Below are 22,933 nucleotides of genomic sequence, written 5' to 3' on the forward strand. Positions count from 1 at the left end.
CCCTCTGTATTTTCGACTTCTCTGCTGGTTTCTTCCCATTCTTAGTAAATAAACATTTCCTGAGGTCCGTTTGCCCAGACGCCAGGAGGACTCAGTGCTCAAAAATAGTTGATGAGCATCATCTCTTTTAATTCCGCACAGCAGTCCTCAGGGTTTATTTTTCTTGTTGTGCAGTTGCCAAAATAGACGTGGAGCTGTTAAGTGGTTTGCCTGTCGTTAGTGAGTAGACAGGCCTGGGTTTAACCTCGCAGTGTCTGACTCCAGGTGGTAAATTCTCGACTACTTAAAATGCATCCTAAATCTGTTTCCATTGTGAAAGATCCCTCCCTTAAATTCCGTATGCCCTTCCTTCTACTGTATCTCTTCCCCTTCACAGCCATGCTTTCTGAAAAAGTTGTCAGCACTCCTGGGTCTGCTTGCTCACCTGTCATTACCACCTGCTGGGGGACCTCTGCCCTAAGCACAGCTCTGAGACGTTCTAACCAAGGTCGCCAGTCACGTCCAGCAGATGTCTCACTCCGTACCTTCTGTAGTTTGCACATGATCGACCGCTCACTCATGTTGGACACTCGCCCTTGAACGGCCCGCCGGACACGTACTCTCAGCGCTCCATCTGCTTATATGGCCTCTCCTGTCCTCTTTTGTAAACTCCTTCCTTTTCCCATTCCTTCCGTGTCGGTGTTATTCAGATCTTCTACCTTCTCCACGGTTTCTTCCCGCGAGGTGTCATTCACCACTCTCGTGACTTCCGTTACTATTGGTATCGGTGGTCTTAATCTTTGAGAACTTGATAAAAGCTCCAAACTCCTACTATGGAAAAACCACTTTATTCTGCATTTAATGTCAGAAGATACACATATATCCCTTGAAGTTGTACATAGTCTTATTCACTCTGGTAGTTTCAGTTACCATGTCATGACTTCCGAATCTATAAATCTGGCTCAGAGCTTTGCAACTGTCTACTAGACATTTCTACTTAGATGTCAAACTCACGTATCTAAAGTGGAATTCATTATCTTCTTGCCTAAGCAAGCAGCAACTCGCTGTCTTCCTATCGCAATAAATGGTACCACACCCACCGTACTGCCCAAGCTAGTATCCTAGGCATCATCCTTTCCTATTCCAAACGGACCCCCTCCATTCTATCTAGTTAAAATTAATCACCAGTACTTGCCACTTCTAGCCATCATCTATATTTTGGATTGTAATCTTCTTAACCAGTTTTCCTGCCTCTCATCTTGCCCTTGATTTTTCTATATATTCTCCACATAGTAACTAACCATGATGGTCTTTTTAAAACATATTTCCGATCACATCACTTGACTTAAAGAATCTGTCATGGTTCCCTAGTGCTCTCAGGATAGAGGAGAAACTTCTTTATGTAATCAGACCCCTGGATTTATCTTTCCTGAACTGCTTATAGTTGCTAAATTTTCCATATCTCCATATTCTCTTGGACCCCTGTGTATCTGCACTCCCCCTTTTAAAAAAACCTTTAAAGCACACTTTTCCTTGTCACCTCCCATGGTTCTTCAGGTCTAGATTTATAGGTCACTTGTCGGCAGCCTTCCTGACTTCCCAAGACTCGGTTAAGCGCTCCTTTTGTGTTCCCAGAGCGCCCTGTGCCGCCTCCTCTCTGCACTGTGTGGCTCTTCGGTCCCTGAGCGCAGCGACTCTGTTCATTTCATTGTTACATCCCCAGCACATTTGGTGCTTCTTGCAAAAATATTTGGTAAATAGCTTTTGGATGAATGAAATAGGTACTCCGTAAATGTTTGAATGTATGAGTGTTTATTTTCCTGGCTGTAAAATGCTGATTTAAACACCTATCTCAGCATTTTTTAATTGGCTAATGACTGGCAGTATTTAGTAAACTGTGTATTATTAAACACTGCAAAAAATAGTTATGTGTACGGCTGAGTGTTTGATGTTCCCTGGGCAAATGGCTTGAAAACTGGAATTCTGTGAAGGCAGAACATGGCACTGATTAAAGATGGAACTTAGTCTGCACATTGAAAAACGAGGAAAATTTGAGTGTGTGACAAGAATGCAGTCACCGTGGGAAAAGGTATATGTCCAGAGAGCTCTTAAAGGGATATTACTCCCCCAAACAGGCAATTGGTACAAAGAAGGATCTGTGTAGAGAAATTTTTAACCGATTTAGAGGCAGTGTTTAAGATTTTAGTCCCTAAAACTCGCCTTTTATTCTATTCTTTCTCCTTTGAGGTCACAAGTTGAAAAGTGTAGGTTTTTAGTTGTGGGACTTGGAGCGCTAGTGGAATAACTGAGAACGTGCTGCCTTGCCCATCAGGAGCTGCTGGTGCCTAGAGAGCTGTGTGCGCTGGAAGCAGCCTCAGTGGTTTCAGTTTGCGGGCTCTGCCTCTTCCCGGCTAAGATACAGACAGGCTAAGAGGCTTGAACAAGTGAGAGAGAGACAGAAGCAGTTTGAGGATTGAACAGGAAAATTTCCTAGGACGTCCAGTCTCGAGGTTTGGCTGTTACTGGGCTGTCCCTTGGCATGTTTTGGGGAAATACCTGAGCGTAGCCCCTCAGTGTGACTTCCTTAAAGGAACAGAAGTGTTGGCATGCCTCCACAGTGGTGGGTTGTCAGAACTAAAAGCAGCAGCATCTCTGCTGGCACCTGGGCAGGTTAGTGCCATAGAAGTTTGAGGGAGCATTCCTCTGAGGACGGCCATCCTAAAGATGCTGAGAAGGTCAAACGTAAGTGTCCTGTGCAGGAACCACTGTGAAAGGCTCCCATTGGCCTAATCTGGGACAGTGTGAGCCTCAAAGTAACAGATTTTGTACTCACAGAATAAGGTAAGAATTCAGGCTCCTTGGATGTAGTTCTTTAAGTACAGCTCCTCAGGTACAGTTCCTCCAGATCTTTAGGCCTGTGAAACTAAAAAGACAAGTTATCTGACCCCTGCCCCCCCAACACACACCCAGCATACATCGTACACTGGTGGGACAGACATGGGATAACTGCTGTAGACAGTCCTGTCCATAAAGGAGAAAAAGAGGGGTCACGGAGGAGCATCTGGCCTGGAGCAGTTCTGAAATGCCACCTGGTAAATGTGGGACGTTTTTTGATTAGGTCTCAAGGTCTGGGAACAATTCTCCATGTTCCCACCTCTCCCTCTGGGCTCTTGGTTCCGCCATCTGAGCCTGTCTTTCTTTTTTCATGAAAGGTCATATCTCTTCAGTATTTGTAGCTGAGTACTTTTTTCAGCCTGCTTCCTGTCAGCATAATTTGGGGGTGTCCAGGGGCCTCTTTTCACTTTGAACTGTCTTTATCCCTTTTAGACCAAGCTGGCAGTGATTTTGCCAATGTAATTCTCTCAAAAACTATGTGGATGTCCTGTGACTCTTGTGGTTCACTCAGTAGACAAGCGTCCCACCCACAGATTTCTTTGAAATACACTCTTCTGTACCTTGGGCTCCTGCTGGGGTGGCCGACGGACAGTGCCCTGCAGCTTCCTAGAGGCCCCGTCCTTAGGTTGAGAGGATCTGTGAGGTTCATCCTTAGTCTCCTTCAGGGGCCTTTTGTGTGACTGAATGGCACTCTGAAATACCATCTTTGATCTCTGAGGACTTCACCAAGAATGGTTCAGTCTCGGGCTTCCCTGGTGGCGCAGTGGTTGAGTCCGCCTGCCGATGCAGGGCACACGGGTTTGTGCCCCGGTCCGGGAAGATCCCACATGCTGCGGAGTGGCTGGGCCCGTGAGCCACGGCCGCTGAGCCTGCGCGTCCGGAGCCTGTGCTCTGCAGCGGGAGAGGCCACAACAGTGAGAGGCCCGCTTACCGCAGGAAAAAAAAAAAATTGTTCAGTCTCACCTTCCCCTTTACATTCGGTTTTTCTGGTGGTGCCTTTGATTTGGTCTTTCTCAGAAGTCTTCTCTTAATTTTTAGCTTCTTGAGAGGCTGAGAATTTTTTAAAGCTACCAAGTCATAGCTTCTTTTTCTTTTAACAGTCCTTTCCTCTCTCTGTCTCTGTCTGTCTCTGTCTGTCTCTCTCTCCCTCCCTCTCTCCCTTCCCCCCTACCCAATCCCCATTAACACTGTGTGGAAATCTCCTCGGTTAGGTTACCCGGTTCATTACCATCTGCTTTCCATGGATCTGCAGTTGACAGTGTTGCTAAGTGCTCTGTCTTAGCATAGCGGGGATCCCCCTTCTTGAAGTTTCTAACAAGTTCCCCTTCCTTTTGAACCCTTACTGGCAAAGTCCAGATTTCTACTGACAAACTTTTTCAAGACTGCTTAGTCTCGAACAGATTTCTTGGTAGTTATACTCTGGTTGTCTAAGAGAATGTCCTTGAGATACACACTGAATTATTTAGGGGTCTGCAGTTTACCCTCAGATGATTCAGAAAAAATAAATTATGTGTGTATAGAAAAAAAAGATAAAGCAAGTGTAGTAAAACGTTAGCATTTGAAGGATTTGGGTGAAGGGTATATGGCAATTCTTGGTACTATTTCTGTACCTTTTCTGAAGGCTGAGATTGTTTCAAAACAAAAGGAAAATGGGTATCCCTGAAAGGTGCTCAGACGATCAGTCTCTTGTTGGGAAGGGCTCGGTCGTGCCTCACCTTGACAGGGAGCTCTCTGCTCACCTTCTCTCCAGTTTCCTCATCCCTGCAGGGGTGTCGAGCCTCGCCATTCTCCTCCAGGGCAGGGTGCCCTGCTCTGTTCTGAGGGACCAAGTGCAGGGGTGGCATTTCATTTACATTTTTTTTTAATAGCTCACTAACTTCTGTGTGAGAAAACCTGTATTCTGATTTTAAAGCCATTTAAAAAGAAGAACTCCTATCTAGTCCCATTTCCTCCCAGAAAAGCTCCTAGCTTACCTGTTGGGTGTGGTTCACCAAAGTTAGAGTAATTGGGAAGGCTTGCCAGGATTGTCAGATTGAGTCTCTCCAGATGATAAATTTGTATTAGAAAACAGAAACTGAGGCTTCATAGTCTCGCAGTGGTCCTTATTGATGGTGTACCAAAGAGGGAGTCTTCACCCTGTGTCCCTGTGTCTGTAAATACTCATTGTTGTTTGACAGTTGAAGTCATCCAGACAAGGTCCTATTTCACTCTTCCGTTCATTAGTTTAACAAATATTTACCAAGTGCCTGAATGTGCCAGGCACTGTTCTGGTTCAAAAAGGAAAACAAGAACCATAGTCTCTTCTGCTTTCATAGGATTTTTACAGTTTACAAAATTTGTCATTTAGTCTTCACAGTAGCTTGGAAAGTGGGTTATATCCCTACACTGTGTTACAGATAAGGGTGGGATCTCCCAGCATCTAAGAAGTTCTGGTAGTCCTGAACCCGATCTTAAGCCAAGAACTATTTTGAGTATAAATGAGATGAATGTGTCATCACTGTGGGCACTTTGGAAATCTCCAGAATTGTGGGTCTGTAGGATTTATACGATCTTTATTTGGGATGTCTGCCCCTGAGGGGCCATGATGCTATTGTGATTCCTCCCAAATAAAGAGAGAGCGCTTTTGTATTCAAAGGGAAGAAAACGAATGGGTGCTGTTAGTGTCTGTTTTCCCACAGATCTCAACAGAGCCAATATGTGGTTTAGAGCAAAGAATGTAGGGGAAAGCAAGTCATACTTTCTCATGTTACTGACTGAGGTATTATCCCTGTGCCAAGCTGTGAATAGCAGCATTCTAGATAAGGAGACCAGAGGGAGGGGGTATAGAGCAGGAAGGTGCCCTTGCAGAATGTGTAGAGAGCAGATAGGGAGCCAGCCCGTTTGGAAACCGTTACGTACTGTGTGCAGGACTCGCCCTGCTGCTCTAAGCTAAGAACAGGAGCCTGTTCGCAGCAAGGCACCTGCTCTGTAGCCCTGTCTGTGTGCATTCTCAGGATTTGTTCAGACATTATAGCGATTGAAGTAGTGTGCTGCAGACACGTAAGTAACAGATCGTGGACTGAATAGAAAACTCATAGACAGACCATAATATTTACAACAACTTAGGATATTTGTTGATGTGTGTTTCAAATTAGTGTGATGACGATGGATTTTTTTTCACTTAAGAATCTTGCATCAGTAGTTCAACTCCATCTCATACTGTTTTAGCAGAAGGGTTGAAAGTAAAAATAGCAGTGACAGTTGGTCCTGTCGGTCTGATGTTTGCCTTGAATAGGACTGCCCTTCAGTGTGGCACTGTTGGAGACTGTCTTCACGAGTCACCGTTAGCACTGTGCTGAGAGCTAGCGGGGCAGAGTCCCTGCCCCAAGACGGGCTCTCCCGACTGGTTTTGCACCCAGCAGGTTTGCGTGTAACAGCTAAGTTAATGTTACAGTGGAATTCTGTTCCAGGGGAATTATTCCATATCGAGTTAGCTTGCTGACAGATGCTGTCACCTTGTCATAGATGGTAAGGGAATCATTGTGCTGAGGATCGTAACACTACCAGCAAAGAGCTTCTTAGCTGCTCACCTCACCTTCAGGTGTCCGCACCTTCAGTCTTTTTGCCGCATTGCCACCACACTTAGATTTCTAAACCATGAGCTGGACGACGTCGTATCTTGTTCAGGAATCTGTGGTGATTCAGCACTGGTTACAGCAGAAAGTCCAAACTCTGTAGCATGACTTTCATGGTCTTCTGTGTCGAGCGTGGTGCTAGCATTCCCGTCCAGCCTTAGTATCAAGTTGGTTTTGCACTGGCCACCCAGGTGGCTTCTCAAAAGGTGCCAGGTGATTTATATTTCCATACCTTTGTTCATTTCACTTCCTGCTCCAGGAATTCTGTCTTTTTCCTCCCTCCTTAACCTCCCATAGGTTCCGGCAAATTCTGGCTTGTCTTCCAAGGCTCAGCTAGGGGTCCCCTTGCCTGTGAATCCTTGTGATCCCCTCGCTGGGTGCATCCAGAGCGCTGTTGTTTCCCTTCTTAGGGCACCTTATGAAATTCACTTATCCCAGTTTTGCTGCGGCCCACTTGGGGGCCAGTTTTTTTCACTTACACAGGAGCTAAACCTGCTCACAGCTTGTCTGGAGACACATGGCATCATTATACATACTTTGTTGTAAGCAAGAGGCCAATATGGATTTCTGTTTATTAACCTTAGCTTAGGTTTTACTTATTTTTTTGCAAAAACAATTTTTAAATATATTGCAAACATTACTAAACGTTTATATAAACTTTCATAGCCTCCAAATAGCTGGTAAAATGGTGAGCATTGATGGTTGAGCTACTACTAATTTCCTGGTCATCTCAGGAATTTAAAAGAATTTTTTTATGAATCTTAATACCAAAGTCTCTAGTTATGTAGCATGCATTATTTTCCATGATTAGAAATGCTGTTTTTATATTAATTATCATGGGAATGCATGGCTGCCTGTGAAAGTTTGTGAGCACTTTTCTTGGAGCCATTCTCACGTAATTAGCGAGGAGTGAGCATTTGTCAGTTTGGACGTCTCTTAGATCTCTACTGCGCTTTCCAGAGTCAGGGACAGTGTCCTGATCCTCTCTATTGCTTTTTATCCTCACTACCTGATACAGTTGATAGGTGAATGTCTATTTAGTAATAAAGTCTCATACTCCCCCCTTCCCCCTGCACCATTCCTCCTCCTCTGCCGTCTCTTTAACTACTACTTCCATACTTATGGAGGCCTGTGCAGTTTCAGAAATTCAAGTCGATGAACATTGTCAGATGTGATTACAGTTAGAGTAGATATAGTTTAGAAGGAAGACTGGTTTTCTCACACCAAAATTATTACCCCAGGGTGAAAAAAAAGACAGACTTTTATATTATCCAGAAAAATGTTGTTCATTTGCATTGTTTCTGCTTTTTTTTTTTTTTTACCCTTTTTGGCCCCTTTAATCTGTAAACAAGGCCCCTTATGCACGCACGTTAGTTCATATAAAGAAGATTAACCACTGTGCCGCTATTAATAAGAGATGGGCAATAATTATTAACAATTCTGCTTTTATTTTTTGCTATTCATTTGCTTGTATTTAAATTACTAAGTTTAAATTTCTGTATCTTCTTTTTTCCAGCCATCAAAAATAAGGATTAATTTAGAAGATAATGTACAATATGTGTCCATGAGAAGTAAGTTGATTCGATTCCTGAATCAGTTTTAGGTTTTGTAGTTTGAACTTCATATGTTTTAAGTGATTTATTTTAAATGTACACGAGTTGATGAGTAACTTAAAATGCATTGTTTGTACACTGGAATGTAAAAGCTTGGAATTTCAGCGAAAATTCCTGAGGTTGTGGGCTGTTAACGTGCACCAATGCCAGTTTATTCTCCATTGCTTTGGAAATGTCATTTTTAAAACAGAATGGTCTCTGTCGGGGTATTTTCCCAGAGTTCTGTGAGAGCAGTTGTCACCGCAAGCAGAACTGAACGCAGTTTGGCAGCAAGCGTGTGGACAGTCTTTGGCCTTCCTGGTTTCCTTTGATTCCCTGTGCCCTTCCCATCTACTTCTGCCGTGGATCAGTGTTCAGAGTCAGTCAGGTAGTTCCCTGTCTTTCTGAAAATTGTTATGACAAACGGCCCCACCTCCGTTTCTTCTTAATTTGGTGCTAATCTCGGTGGGTAGGTGGTGCATAGGTGCCCACGAGGAACCGTAACCTCAACCTTCATTTCTCCCCGGCCCTGCCACAGTCCCACCCGTATCTGGCCCCCAGGTTTGGCCAGTTCTACTCTGGAAGCGTTTCCTTCGTCTGCCGCACGCCACCAGCTTACACTCAGGTCTCACGTTTACGGAGCTTGTACAGCGCCTAGCCTGTATTAAGCTCTTTGCATGGGTTATCACAACCACCTTTCAAAACTCAGGTTTGGATGATTATTCCCATTTGATAGATGAGTAAACTGATGCCCAGAGATTAAGTAACTTGCTCAGTCAGGATTCAACCCCATGCTCAGACTTGAGCCCACAGTCTTACCCACGGGTCAGGCTGCTGCTTCTCGGGCAGGAAGCAGTGGCCTGGCCATCGAAGTCAGTCACCGGCTCCAGGCTCTTCCACCCCCTCGCCTCTTCCGTTCTGCTGCCCGTGTGATCTTTTAATACAGCAATTAGATGATGGTATCACTCAACCTAAACTTCTGCAGTGATGCTCTGTTACATATGGAGAAAACCCTGACTCCTCATTTATTTCTATTAAATTCTATTAAGAAACAAGGCAGAGAACGGACAGACAGATGCACAAGGCCCCTGATGGCCATTTCCCGCTCCACTTGGCAGCCTCATCTCCCAGTACTCTGCACCCTCCCCCCATCGCAAACGCTGTACAGCTGTGGAGTCCCTGCAAACGCCATGTTCTCACACGGGGCTCTGCTGTTTCCTGCGCCTCACTCACCCCCGTCGCCCTCCACCTTCCTGTCCATCTTTCTATGCTCTGTTCCCAGCACACGCCCGTTAGGAGGCCTCCCCTGTTTCCCACTCCAGTTAAGGTTTTATTTCATCTTATGTAACTTTGAATCCCTCTGGCACACTCATCTCAGGGTTTTGGGTAGAGTTCCTGCTAGACTGTGGAACATGGAACGCCTTTGTTTTGGAGACCATTTTAATCATGTTTATATCCCTTCAGCAGCTGTCACGTTATAGGTGTTCAATTAATATCTGTTCTTTATAAAATGACTGGCATGATAGGAATATACTTATCCTGAACTTATAAGACCATGTCTTGTTAGTAATTTAGTATCATTACAGTTGACCCTTGACTGACAGGGTTTGAACTCTGCAGGTTCACTTAGATGAGAATATTTTTCAGTAGTAAAGACTGCAGTACTAAATGGTCTGGTTGATTGAATCCGCAGATACGGAGGGCCACGATAAATTATACGCAGGTTAACTCCTGCGTTGTTCGAGGGTCAAATGTAAATGTTTTTAAAGCCAGAGTTTCTCATTTGTAATCTTCCAAGATATGTTGTAGAATTGTGACTGTCTTCTGCTTCCATTTTTAAAAAAGTTTAATTCCTCTTTAATCCTGTTTAATCTTAAGTATAGGAGTAGTCTCCACATGGAAGACATTTACATTATAAAATATGTACTTTTTTTTCTTGCAGTAACCACCAGTGGTCTTTAAACTGAATATGACATTGTAGAGGTTCTGGATAAGGGCATTTTTGATTGAAGATAGGACGACTGTTTCTTTTGAAGCATACTGTGGTGTGCCATGAAGTAGAAAAAAAGAGTAATCATATACTCCACACCAGAAGGACAACTAAATTATTCATGAAAGTATTTCCTCTGCACACTAAACCATAAGAACTTTTTTCCTAGTATCAAATTGGGAAAGATGAAAAGAATGATAATATTCAGTTTCCCCCTTCATTTAGTTAAGTTAATACAGGGTAGTGAATATTTTAAAAAATAGTTATGTCACTTTTCCTCAAGGTATAATATCACAGTCATCCTAATCGGAAGACTAACTTGAGCTCTTGCTGACCTTCATCAGACAGGGTAACACTATGACATGTATAGGAACATTTTAAACATTTTTTATTTTAAAGCCAAGTCTCTAACTTTGCTTTATAAAGAATTTCCTAACTTGAAGACCAAATGAGAAATTTAATTTTAAAAATCATTTCTAATCCTATTCCAGATAGTGGTGTGGATGCAAGTGCAGACTTAGCACTTCGTGTCTGATATGGTGCCGTGATGCCTTTTAAATTCACGTATTCAGTGGAAACTGGTTGTGTATTTCAAATACTCCTTTAAGTCTAAAGCCTTTGTTTACCTGCAATAGGCTAATACATTTTTATCCAGTTTGAGAAATCGATTTCCTAAAAATTAGCTCTGATTTGGTCAGTGTGTAGAATATCTGTAGGTGTCTGTGCTTACTGACCAAGAATAAATAAATGGTTTTTTTAATGAGTTGAGAAGGAAATGCTGTTTTAAATTTTATGAATTGCGTTTGTTTTGTTTCCCAGAAGCTCTAAAAGTGAAGAGACCTCGTTTTGATGTATCACTGGTTTATTTAACTCGAAAATTTATGGATCTTGTCAGATCTGCTCCTGGGGGTATTCTTGACTTAAACAAGGTTGCAACAAAACTAGGCGTACGAAAACGAAGAGTGTATGACATCACCAATGTTCTGGATGGAATTGATCTGGTTGAAAAGAAGTCTAAGAACCATATTCGATGGATGTGAGTTGTTTTCAAACTTTCCTTCTTCTTCTTTTTTTTCCCCTTCTTATTAAGTGACAACACTGTACTTAAAACAAACGAGTTACTAGCAATGTCTTTTTCCTACTTGGTACCAATTAAAAGCCATAGACATAGAATATCATTCCAATATTATGGAAAAGTTAAATGGAGTCATGATTAGTTTTAAGAATTTCACTTTTCAAGATAAGGGGACATCTGATTTGTATAGGAATTTAAAAAAAATATTTCTTCAGTTCTAATTGATTATTGACATCAGGGGGAAATGAGTTAAGGCTGTAAAACGGTGGTTCTTCCACTGTCGTGTCATAAACACTTAGATGCCTCCCTCCCCAGGGGCTGTAGTTCAGTTCTGGGAGAAGACAGATACCTACCTTCTTAACAACTACCCCCAAGTGATTATGGTGCATATCATACTTCGAAACACAATGCCCTGAATTTAAAAAAAAAATCAGGAGACTTAATATCTAAAAGTCAATAGCTAAAGACTTAACATATGATTAGGAGGGATCTCATGGAAAGAAGACTTTATGGTATAAATGTAGGGGTGTGTGTGTGTGTGTGTGTGTGTGTGTGTGTCCACGCATGCACATGTGCAGGGAACGCGCACAGGAAGAAGGCTGTTACACTCACAATAGGCAAGTATTTTGGATCAGTAAGAAACAGTTCCAGCATATAAGTACGTAAAGACCTTTCAGGCAAGTGAAAAATCTACCAACAAAGATCATTAAATGATTCTTAACTTAGCTATTAGAGGAAAGGGATTCATAAAGGACGTTATTTTTTCAATATTATGGAAATGCAAATTGGATTCTAATTTGAACATGTTTGCTAAATGACATTAACATTTTAGGGGTTAATATCAGATTGTGTTCTGAATCACTAATTAGAATCAGATTTGAGAATTAGCAAGTAAAAGAAAGGTAAAGTGGTAACAGCCTTTTCACTTTTTATTTTCTATAAAAATTGAAGAAAAGAATGAATATTTGTTGTTGCTCAGGTCATGTCGTATTGGGGTAAACAGTAATAAAGAAAAAATATCTTTAAAAAATGATCATTATATTCAGATAGAACTGGATAGAATACGCACAGTGGGGAAAAAATAAAGACTTATAGAATTTTAGCAGGGGAACTATCATTTGACCAATACATCTTATTTTTCATATGTAAGAACTAAAGGATTAAAAGATCATAACTTGTCAAAAGTCACGTGAGAAGTAGAGCTGGGCTGAAACTGGGTGTTACTGACTCAGTTCAGTGCTCATTAAACTTCATTAAGCTTTCCCTACTACTACTAATTTCCACAGGGTTATGATGTTGGTTTTGTTTTTAAAGTCTCTGTGTAAGGGAATAGAAATGGGGACAAAAACCGGGAGAAATAATGGTTGTCTAGAATAATGGGAGGGAAGGACTGGAGTTCAGTACCTGGTTTCTGTCATTGTGGGAAACACCTGGTGTAAACGTTTGGCGAAGTTCCAGTAACCTAACCTGTATTTTTTTGTAATCTCCTGGATGTTATTGATGGTGATCCTTTTCTTTTAAAGAGGGTCTGATCTGAGCAATTTTGGAGCAGTGCCCCAACAGAAGAAGCTGCAGGAAGAACTTTCTGATTTATCGGCGATGGAGGACGCTCTGGATGAGTTAATTAAGGATTGTGCTCAGCAGCTGTTCAAGTTAACAGACGACAAAGAAAATGAAAGATATCCTTTAACTCTGTGCCCTTAAAAAAATTCTCCTTCCAAAGCAGATTACTTTATATGGTAGGGGCAGCTTGGGGATAAATTAATATATTTAAGATACAAAATAAGACCTTTAGAAGTGAGTGAATTGCCGTAGAAATGGTACTTGAACTGCCATTCTAGTCCACAAAGCATAACACGCAGCTGAATGTCGTACTGCTCCGAAGTTCAACGTCTCTGGGACCAGAGGGGGAGATTTGTCTTTGGTACTGATCTCCTCCCGGGTCTCCTAGACTGTTTGGCTGCCCTGTTCCCCACACGGAACGGGTGAACACCTTTTGAGGTGTCGCTGATTCTGAGCTGTTCCGTGCTTCAAGTTTACTTAGACTCTACCCCAGTCAAAACTCCCGTTTCCACAATACAGTTATTAGAAGGAAGGTAAATGCTATTACTACACTCAATCAAAAGATGTGTGGAATAAGAAAAAAAAAAAAAAGAATTCTGGGGAAACCCAGTAAATCATGTAACTGGTAAAAATTTCAGGCAGCACAATAAAAGAAAATGAGAAAAATTCAGGTAGCGAGATAGAAAATAATTTTGGATGAGGGAAATCCCATGAGTACCTCATAGTCCTGAAAAACTGGTTCTCTAAGTTGCGTCTCCTACTTACCGATTCTTTCCACCTTACATTTTAGGACATTCTCATCAAAACTCTGAATATTTTTTCCCAAAGGTTCTCACAGTAAGATCTCACAATGCATAGGGAAGGGCGGGGGGAGGTTTGATACCTTCGTGGGTTGTATTTGTCTTAGAGGTCCAGACTTCATTAATATTTTTCTCCAGAAAGTGTCGTCATCACAATAGTATAGTTTAAAGGGATTCTTCAAGTTATAAATATTGTAAAACACTTAATAAAATCTTAAGAATTGTTTATGAAATAATAAGAACTATATATGAAATAATTTTTTCCTGACTGCTTTCCTTAATTGTGAGTTTGTATCCCATAAAAACTAATGATATTCTAAGATTACACTTGAATTCATGTATTATAAGAGATAAGTGATCTCCCCACTCTGCTTAGAGACCCTTGACTGATTTTCACACTAGCATATGTGACGTATCAAGATATTCATAGCATTCAAGCCTTCCATGAACAGATTGTAATTGCAGTTAAGGCTCCGGCAGAAACCAGGTTGGATGTTCCAGCGCCCAGAGAAGTAGGTAGCCTTGCATTTTTAAGGTCTTAAAGGGAGGCAGGCCAGTTGCTTAGGCTGTGCTTTATTGCAGTCCCAGTGCCTTATCACCAGTGGGTGCGTGGTAGCTGCATACCTGATATAGCTTGAGGCACTTTACACATTCTGAGCTGTTTTGCGTAACACGACAAACGCGGTAGCCATGATTATTATCCTTTTAAAGATGAGGAATCTGAAGCACAGAAAGATGAGTTACTTCCTCACCATCCACAGTAAGTGACAACCACAGTTCACACGCAGGTAGTTTGGCTTCGCAGTCTGTTCTTAACCGTTGTGCTCTCATGCCTCTTAAGGACTCCCCGGGGACTGCCTCAGTGTTACGGTTCACTGTCAGCGGGGGCTCTAGGGAATTAACTCACTAACCAAATTCATAAAAGACTGTGAATAAAAGAGAACACTAAATTACACATTTAAAATGAAAAGTAAAATTGCTTTGTAAATGAAAAGACTGTCCGCTGTCAGCTGCTTGTAGGAAAGTTTGTACTGAAAGATACTTATCAGAAGGTTGCGTGGTAAGGGTGGAATCAGAACAAAGGAGTGTGACCATTCTTAGGACAGATCAAGTGCTGACAGCCTGATAGAACTGTCACTGCTGAAGTCATCACTTCACTGCGATAGGGACTTAACTCCCTCATCGTGAAGAAATCCTCACCACCCACCTTTCCTTTTATCCCCAGAAGGCCGCTGTCCATGTGAGACCCCAGCTGCTACTTGACAGTGTGTTACAGACGGACTAAGGAACAGCTCTCGTTGATTCCAGTCACACTCACGTTGTGACTTCTTGCTGACGCTTCCTAGTTGTTTTATTTAGATTTCAATGCATTCCGAGTCTCCTAAGTAACATTTATCTTTAATATGAATCATTTCACATACTCACATTCACACATCATCACTAATCTTTCAATACATCCTTCCTTGGGGGCACGATAGTCCATTGTGCAGTGGCTGACGGGTTTTTGGTTTTTTCCATGTGCTGTGAACTGCTTCAGGCTGTAATTGTCAAATCTTGCTGAGCCTTCGATCGTGCCCAAGATGTCTCTTAGATCCCGTTCGAAAGCTGAGGAGCGTGGGCCTTCTTGCCAGCCATTCTCAGCAATAAGGAAAGACAGTGGGACCGATAGACACAGAGTCCGACTCCAGGGAGATCTGGGGATCTAGTCCTGGTGGAGATGGACTGGCCTGTGGGTCAAATCCAGCCTGCTCGCTTTTTGTAGAGAATTGTTTTGGGACACAGCCACGTGCCCATTCGTTTAGATTGTGTCTCTGACTGCTTTCACTCTAGAATGGCAGTTGTGTGGTTGTGAGAAGGATGGCATGGCCCACAAAGTCAACAGTATTACCTCGCGCTGCACAGAGACGTGGGCAGCCCCTGGCTGAGTGGACTGCGAGGTCCTCAGCTGCCACTTCTGGGCAGCTTAGTGGTTTCCCTATTGCTCAGAAGTATCTGTCGAATTGCACAACGTGTACCGTTCAAACAAGACCTGGCCTGCCCGTCTAGGAGCTGAGCAGATGTTCTTCAGCGCACCTGCCTGCTGCCGGGAAGCTGTGGAAGGTGGCCCTTGAGGTTGGGAGCCCCTCTGCTGTGAGATCACAGGGTGGTGTAGAGCAGGGGCACCTGGTACCAAGCCCAGGCCTAACCACAGGAGAGGGGAGAAAATAGCCTTGACTATTGAACCCACTCGCATCAAAACAACAGAGAATCATCTATAACCGGGACTGTTCCTTACGAGTTTAGCATAATTCTCAGTAGAAGTACCCAATTTCCTGATATCTTTTGGGTTTTAATGTTTTAAATTACAAGAGGTATATTTTGTCTTGATCTCATCCTCTTTTTCAAGTGGATGGAAGAATGGTCCTTTCATTTAGCTCAGTACCTCTTCAGGGGTCTGAAATCTTAACACAGCCGTATCATTTGAGTCTGCGGGGTGTTTTAGATTTCTTTGTCGTCAAAATACTGATCTTTGAGTCTCAAGTACAGACTCCTTAAAGGGGTCACGTCTTGAGTAGAGAAAGACGGGCTCCTGAGTGCTGAGGGGGCCCCTCCTGGCTCTGAAACCACTGCTGCACAATCAAGTAACTGTGTTACCTGTGTGAACTGGCCAGTGGCTTCCTGTGACCCAAGCTAACTAATAAATACGTGATTTTCCCAAATATGTGATAGAAGGGAAACTACCTGAATGAGAATTTTCAAAAGTGTCCCTTACACTTCTAGTAAGTGAAAAAATATAATTAATGAATTCTCTCATTCATCTAGATGTTTCCTGTGTCTTTGCTAGGACTCTATCACGGTCCATATCAGGAGCACTCAGGGGCCTATCGATGTTTATCTGTGTGAAGTGGAGCAGAGCCACCCAAGCAGTAACGTGTCGGACGGTGTCGGCGCCTCTTCATCTGAAAGCAGATATCCAGAGCAGCCCGCCCCTGAGAAAGGTGAGTGACCGATCTTGTCATTAGGAAACTTTAAGGTTTTAATGATTTTTAAAATAGATAGAGTTTTATAAATGAATATTATGGCCTTATAGGTATTTTTACTCTTCCTAGCTACAAAAACATGAGTTAACAAATTACAAGGTAATTCTTAACTGTAGTTTAGACTGTTTCTGTGTAGTTTCGATAGCCGTGAAAACTTAGAATTGTAGTTGGTCCCAGAGTGTGGTCTCTGTAGAGAAGGCTGTTTGCATCCTCTGACCCGGCCTCTCAGGCACATGCTTGAGTTCTCGTTTATTCTTGTGAGACTCAAAACATTAGCCTTATGCCGTTAACGTAAGAATATGCTTCTTGACCGAGGTCCTCCTATTTTTTTTAAGCACTTGAATTGTATGTTCTATTACCTGTCTGCCTTTCATATCTTCACTTAGGAGGGTTTCTCTTGTGCTTGTTATTTTTCAGAAGAAAACCCTCCACAGCAAAGTGAAGAACTGCTTGAAGTGAGCAATTGATGGCATTTGAGGATTCGTGCATTGAGTCTTTTGGGGACATCCTGTGTGGATGAATTATGCATTAGATGTGATTCTCAGAGCAATAAATCATCCCAGACATTTTCTCAGTAGCAGCAGTAAGGCCAGGAGTACCTTCAAGTAGTTCACTACTTAGATTACTGGATAATTACGGTTTCTTCATTTGGAAACAACTCTTTTTATAATTATTCACTGCTTTTTGTCAGTGAAATAGACATTTTGCCTACTGAAATTACTAAATCCCCCAGAGTATCACTGAAGCAGACAGGCAGGCTGGATGGACTGTTCTCAGTGGACCTTGCCCTTTGCTGCGTGAATCACGTGTCATTATCACAAAAGAAATTGCCTTACACGGGTTCATGTCTGCAGTGGATGGGTGTACGCACGCATCTGGACATGATGTCTTTGTATATATTTGTATAATGTTTAGATCACTTATGAAGTACGTCGAAGTGAAACTTTTCACCTTTGTACAGCCAAAATGATGTATATATGGAAAGTAACAGACATATTCTCTAATTTCTGTGGTATCTATAACTTATTAGAATCCTCTGGATGAGGGTTAGAGGAGAGTTTTTCCCAAACTTCTACATGTAGAAGTATCATAAATATGCTATACATTTAAAGTTCATGGATTTAATGAAGGTATTTCAGTATGGTTCCCAGCGCTAAAATTGGACTTTAAGCTCCCTACAGAGTCATTGTGTCTGAACAGACTGGTGGCATGCCCCAAGCTTTAGGGGCGAGTGTACAGATGCCATCAGGTCATGGCTTAATTCCTTGCAAGACATGAATTCAATCATGATGAGAATTGGGAAGTATTTTAACCTTCCTTGCAAGCAGGGTTTATGTATGTTTCTGTATGCAGCCTTGCTCTTCAATCAAAGGGGATCTTTTACTTACGATGAGTTAGTGGTACCTGCCCTCTCTTCAGCTCCAGTCCCACGTTTCCAAGTACCTAGCTATTTCTACCTCATGGGTAAGTCATTTACCACTCTGTGCCTCAGTTTACTCAGTAGTTTACCATTAGACTGTGAGCTCCTTGAGGGGCTTTGTCTTAATCATTGTTAAACCCAGCGACTGGCACCACGCCTAGCACATAAAAAGTGCTCAGTATATGTTTGAACAAATCAGTGAGTGAGTGAGTGAGTGAGTGAGTGAATGGTCAAATTAGACTACAAATCCTTGGCTTATATAACGTACAAGGGTTTTGTGTCGTTCAAATTCATATTTTAAACTTCTCTTACTTTCAAAGAAAGAATTGAAGCAACGTGAAATTAAGACCATGTGTAAAGAGTTGGCATAGGAATCAACAATCAAAATACTGAAAAATAATGCTGAGCGTTGAGGACTGGCACGCCTCTGAGCGCCAGCGGCTTTTGCGGCCCTGTCCCTCTGCTGAGCTCCAGCCTCTCCCCTCCTCACAGACCGTGCCGGCTGCCTGTGTCGGCCCGGGACTGCTTGCCGTGCTGCTCCTCCTGGGCGCGTGTGGTGAACCCGAGAGTTCAGCAGAAGGGGCGTGTAGAGATCAGGTGCTCCGTGCAGAGGTCCAGGCTCTGCCTTGTAGATTTGGCAGCTGTCGGTCATATGTGATGCTAAACATGAGAGTGGGTGAGGTCACCTAATGAGAGGGTACAGCAGAAGAGGGGGAGGCCCGTTAACATTTATTTTAAGGGGAAATACAGAAGAAAAGGCTTTTCCTGAGAAGGAATAATGAGAGGAAGGGAAAATAAACAGCTAAAGAAGGCGGTGCCCCGAAAACCAACAAAGAAAGCAGGGCCACAGGTGATAGCATCGTTTCTAAGCAGCAGTTCCTTACTTGTGAAATGTGACAAATGTTCTACTTTGCAAATTGCTCTGAGAGTAAAATGAGATCATGTAAACGAAAGTCCTTTGTGAACTGTAGACGTGTTGCATAAATGAATCTCTCTCCTGTCACTCCCACTGCTGGTGTTGGTTTCTTCTTTCTACAGCTGCTAAGGTACGCATCCCCAGAACTAGCGTCCAGGGTTCTTCCTCCCCCACTCTGCCCTGAACATCACTACCCATCTCTCTGTGCGTACAGGCGTACCTCATTTTATCGTGCTTCGCAGATGCTGTGATTTTTAAAAATTGAAGGTTTGTGGCCATCCTGTGTCCAGCAAGTCTGTAGGCGCTATTTTCCCAGTAGCGTTTGCTCATTTCATGTCTCTGTGTCACCTTTTGGTAATTCTTGTAATATTTCAAATGTTTTCGTTATTATTATGTTTGTTATAAATATAAAACTTGAACAGATGAGGAGCTGCTTCTTATTGATGAACCAAGAAAGTGGTTTCTTGAGTTGGAATCTAATCCCAGTGAAGATGCTGTGAAGATTGTTGAAATGACAACAGAGGATTGAGAATATGGCAGATGTAGTTGAGAAAGCAGCAGCAGGGTTTGAGGGGCTTGATGCCAATTTTGAAAGACGTTCTGCTGTGGGTAAAATGCTAGCAAACAGCGTTGCAGGCTACAGAAAAATCATCCGTGAAAGGAGGGGGCTACTTCATTGTTGTCTGACTTCAGGAAATTGCCACAGCCTTCGTCTACTCATCTAAAGCCATGTCTCCAGTCAGCTTTATTAATAATGGTAGAGATACTTTATTAATATCTGATGTCCGTCTCTCAGACCTCTGTGTCTACCAGTTAATTCTGAACGTGGAAGGGGAAGAGGGATGTTACTTACTGGGAAAAGAAACCATAACAGACTTTGCACTGGGGCACCCACATTAGCAAGGATTAAATTCAGATGCAAGTAGCAGAAAAACCCCCAAATAACAGCAGCTTAAGAAAGATACAAGTTCATCGGTCACATGCAGGAAGTCTGCAGATAGTCCAGAGTTGGTGTGGCCTCCAAGGGGTCAGGGACCAAGTTTCCTTCCAGGTAGTTCTTCCTTCAGGCTTGGCTTCCATTTCCGAGTTCACTGCAAAGTCCAGGAGAGCTGCTGGAGCCCCAGCCGTTGTGTCTACATACTAGCCAGCAGGCAGGATGAAGAAAGAGAAGAAACGTACGCTTCTCCTTGAGGACACTTCCTGCCGTTCACTTCACTTTACATCCACTGGCCACAATTTAGCCACTTAGCTTTAGAAATGTAATCTTGGGTACGGGGACAGCCACGTGCCCAGCTAACACCTGGAGCTCTGTTGCTGTTGAAGAAGAGTAGATACAGGGTGTGGTTAGACATTATTAGATCCTATTCTCCCCTCTGGGCAGGAAGATGACCTCTAGTGAGACCACATGACTAGTTCTAGCCAGTTGGCTATGAAAGGAAGTGACATGTGAAAAGACTACATGCAGTTCTGCAGTAGCTCTTCCCGCCCCAGTAACCAAGAAAGCCACAGGTTCTAGGTGATGCAGCTATAAGATCCTGGAGTCTCCATCAGCCTGGATCCCCAAGAGACTGTGTGGAATTGCCCTGCCCATCTGCATGCAGTGTGAGATGTGCCAAATCATCGGGATTTATTTGGAGCCAATTTGTTGCTGCAACATAACCCAGCCTGTGCTAACTAGTATGTTTGGGGACGACTAGCAATCTCTGCCACAAGTCAGTGAATGAAAGACTCAAAAACAGCCTCACACCAAACCAGTGTCATACCTTCAGCACACTCCCAACTTGTCAGTTGCTTATGATCAATAAAATGGGAGTATTAATTCATTTGTTGGCCACTAGCGTCATGGGAGGCTGACACAAATGTGTGTAATGATTGCCATCTAGTGGAGAGTTCAGAGTTTCCAGATTTCTTCACTTATTTCCAATTAAGCAGATGCTGCTAGAGAATAGCATTGACTTTAAATTTACAGATCCCGTTCTTGTTGATAAAGTGAATTCACACTAGTTCTCACACACAGGTCACAACTGTTAAGATATCAGCATTATATTCTAGCTGTGTCCGTGTCTAGATCACGTTCTTGCCGTGATCTAGTCTGCAGAGACCTTGAGTGTCTTCACTCCCCTCAGAACATCGCATTGGCCCATGACTTTGGATCTGTTGAGCAGGAAGTAGTAAATGCCTTAGATGTTTCAGTAAGACGTGCGTGTTTCAAAGACGGTATGACAGACACTCTTAATACCAAGTATGGTATCAGGCAGGGTCCAGTAGGAAAACCATGGTGGGTATCACGTCAGAGGTGAGTTAATGCAAGAAGGCTGAGTAGCAAAAAAGGGCCTTGAGGTAACAGATATTAACAATTCAGGAAGCAGCTACCACCCCTAGGATAAAGCAGCGTTCCCGTAACCCGGGAGCCCAGAGGAGAGGTCCTCACATCTCTGGAGGAGATGCCACACCAGTGCTCTGGTGGGGAAGGAGACACCCACCTAATGGTTAGTACTCAAACCTCTGATTGGGGTGGGACACAGGCATGCACACCACTAAGGGGGTTACAGCCACTACTGCTGGCACTCCTGAGGGGGCACCGTGGCCGGTGCTGGGGCTGCCAAAGGGATCTGGAAAGTGGAGCCGCGCGGTCCTCTGTTGCTGCTGGGACGCTGACAGAGCTAGAAAAAGGAAGAAAGTCACTTCTGTCCTCTTCCTGCATTCCATTCTCCCACCACTGCCTGCTTCTCAGCACCCAGCTGGCCAGCAGGGGAGGATAGGCCACGGGGTTTGCAGGGCCCAGTCCCAGCGTGACAGAACAGAGCATAGAAGGGTGGGATGGACTGAGAGAAAGGAAACACCCAGCACGTCCTTCCTACCCATAACGGCCGCGTGGTGTAGGCAGCCCAACTCTGCCCTTCGCTAAGTATGACTTTAGAGAAATCACCCTGTTTTCCCACCTGTAGGCTAATTGTAAAATTCCATTATACAGTTGACACGAATAACACGGGTTCGACCTGCACAAGTCCAGTTATATGTGGACTTTTTTTTCAGAAACTACTCTAGGATCACACGATCCCAGGTTGGTGGAACCCACAGACGCGGAACCCGCGGGTACAGAGGAACTGCGAGTAGGAGGACGGACTGTAAAATTAAATGTGGATTTTCAGCTGCGCCCGGTGGGCGCCCCTAAGTCCCGCATTGTTCAAGGGGTAACTGTAGTTCTATCGTCTGTGATTCTAAATTGATTCCTGGGTCCAAGATGACCCTCAGTCCAAGTGGATGGCTGTGATGTGGGTTGTTTCTTGGAGATTTGCCTTCTGATGGTACGTGTTGTAATACAGTTTGAACTGCATAAATGCAAACCAACCTCATTGGGAGCTGTCATCTCCCTTCCTCCTTCACCTCCACTCTACTGTAGTGAAGACGAGGATTTGCTGCAGTAATTCAAGGCTCTTATTATCAAGGTTACCTTACATCCTCTCTGGCCTTCTGCCAGTGCACGAGCTGTGGGAAAAGCAGGTACCTAGTTCTCTATGTATAGCCTGAAACTCTGGTGAGAGGAGGTAAAACCTCAGTCTTTAAAACCTGGGAGTGGTATCTACAAAGGTGGCCACTTCAGCTGTTTACACTGCCCTGAAATGTGGGCCCAGGAACGCAGCCCGCAGGTCTGTAAGCTGAGCACGTTCCAACACAGAATCTCTCCACTCATGAATGGAGTGGTTATGCGGTTGGGCTGGAAAGCACTGCCCAGCATTTTTGCAGCATTTCGGTCCTGAAGCATAGGTTGCTGTGTAGGCAGAAAGAAAAGTAAACCACCCTACATCAGATTGGTAACCGAGCTCCTTCGCACATTTCTTCTAGAATTTATTCTAGCTGCTCCAAAGGCAGCTGTTGTAATGGAAAAATAAAGAACATATGTGAAATTGATGGGGGAAAATTATTTTCAGGTTTAACCAGAGTTCTGTGAAGATTGTTTCCTTTAAGTGTCTTTCGTTTCCCATAGTCAACTTATTTATAAAGAGAGATTCTATTTGAATTCCGAAGTGTAAGTTTTACTAACCTTTGTGTTCTGCTTTATTCCTCC

General features: G+C 43.3%; 1 protein-coding gene across 5 annotated transcripts in view; it reads left to right on the top strand.

The window, feature by feature from the left end:
* The window catches only part of E2F6 (E2F transcription factor 6), a 40,936-nt gene that overhangs the window by 941 nt on the left and 17,062 nt on the right, over nucleotides 1–22,933 (top strand). For 4 of the 5 annotated variants that reach the window (XM_060027085.1, XM_060027082.1, XM_060027083.1 and 1 more), the window contains exons 2-8: nucleotides 8,005–8,059; nucleotides 10,890–11,106; nucleotides 12,669–12,824; nucleotides 13,906–14,020; nucleotides 16,333–16,486; nucleotides 16,946–16,983; nucleotides 17,882–17,992. In XM_060027085.1, coding sequence (XP_059883068.1) covers nucleotides 8,005–8,059; nucleotides 10,890–11,106; nucleotides 12,669–12,824; nucleotides 13,906–14,020; nucleotides 16,333–16,486; nucleotides 16,946–16,983; nucleotides 17,882–17,926 — 780 coding nt within the window. In that variant the 3' untranslated portion in view covers nucleotides 17,927–17,992. Of the gene's footprint in view, nucleotides 1–8,004; nucleotides 8,060–10,889; nucleotides 11,107–12,668; nucleotides 12,825–13,905; nucleotides 14,021–16,332; nucleotides 16,487–16,945; nucleotides 22,930–22,933 lie in introns of those variants that run through there. The other variant, XM_060027084.1, reaches the window with a different exon arrangement.

This window comes from Delphinus delphis, chromosome 12, assembly GCF_949987515.2.
Source record: "Delphinus delphis chromosome 12, mDelDel1.2, whole genome shotgun sequence".
Classification (NCBI taxonomy): Eukaryota; Metazoa; Chordata; class Mammalia; order Artiodactyla; family Delphinidae; genus Delphinus; species Delphinus delphis.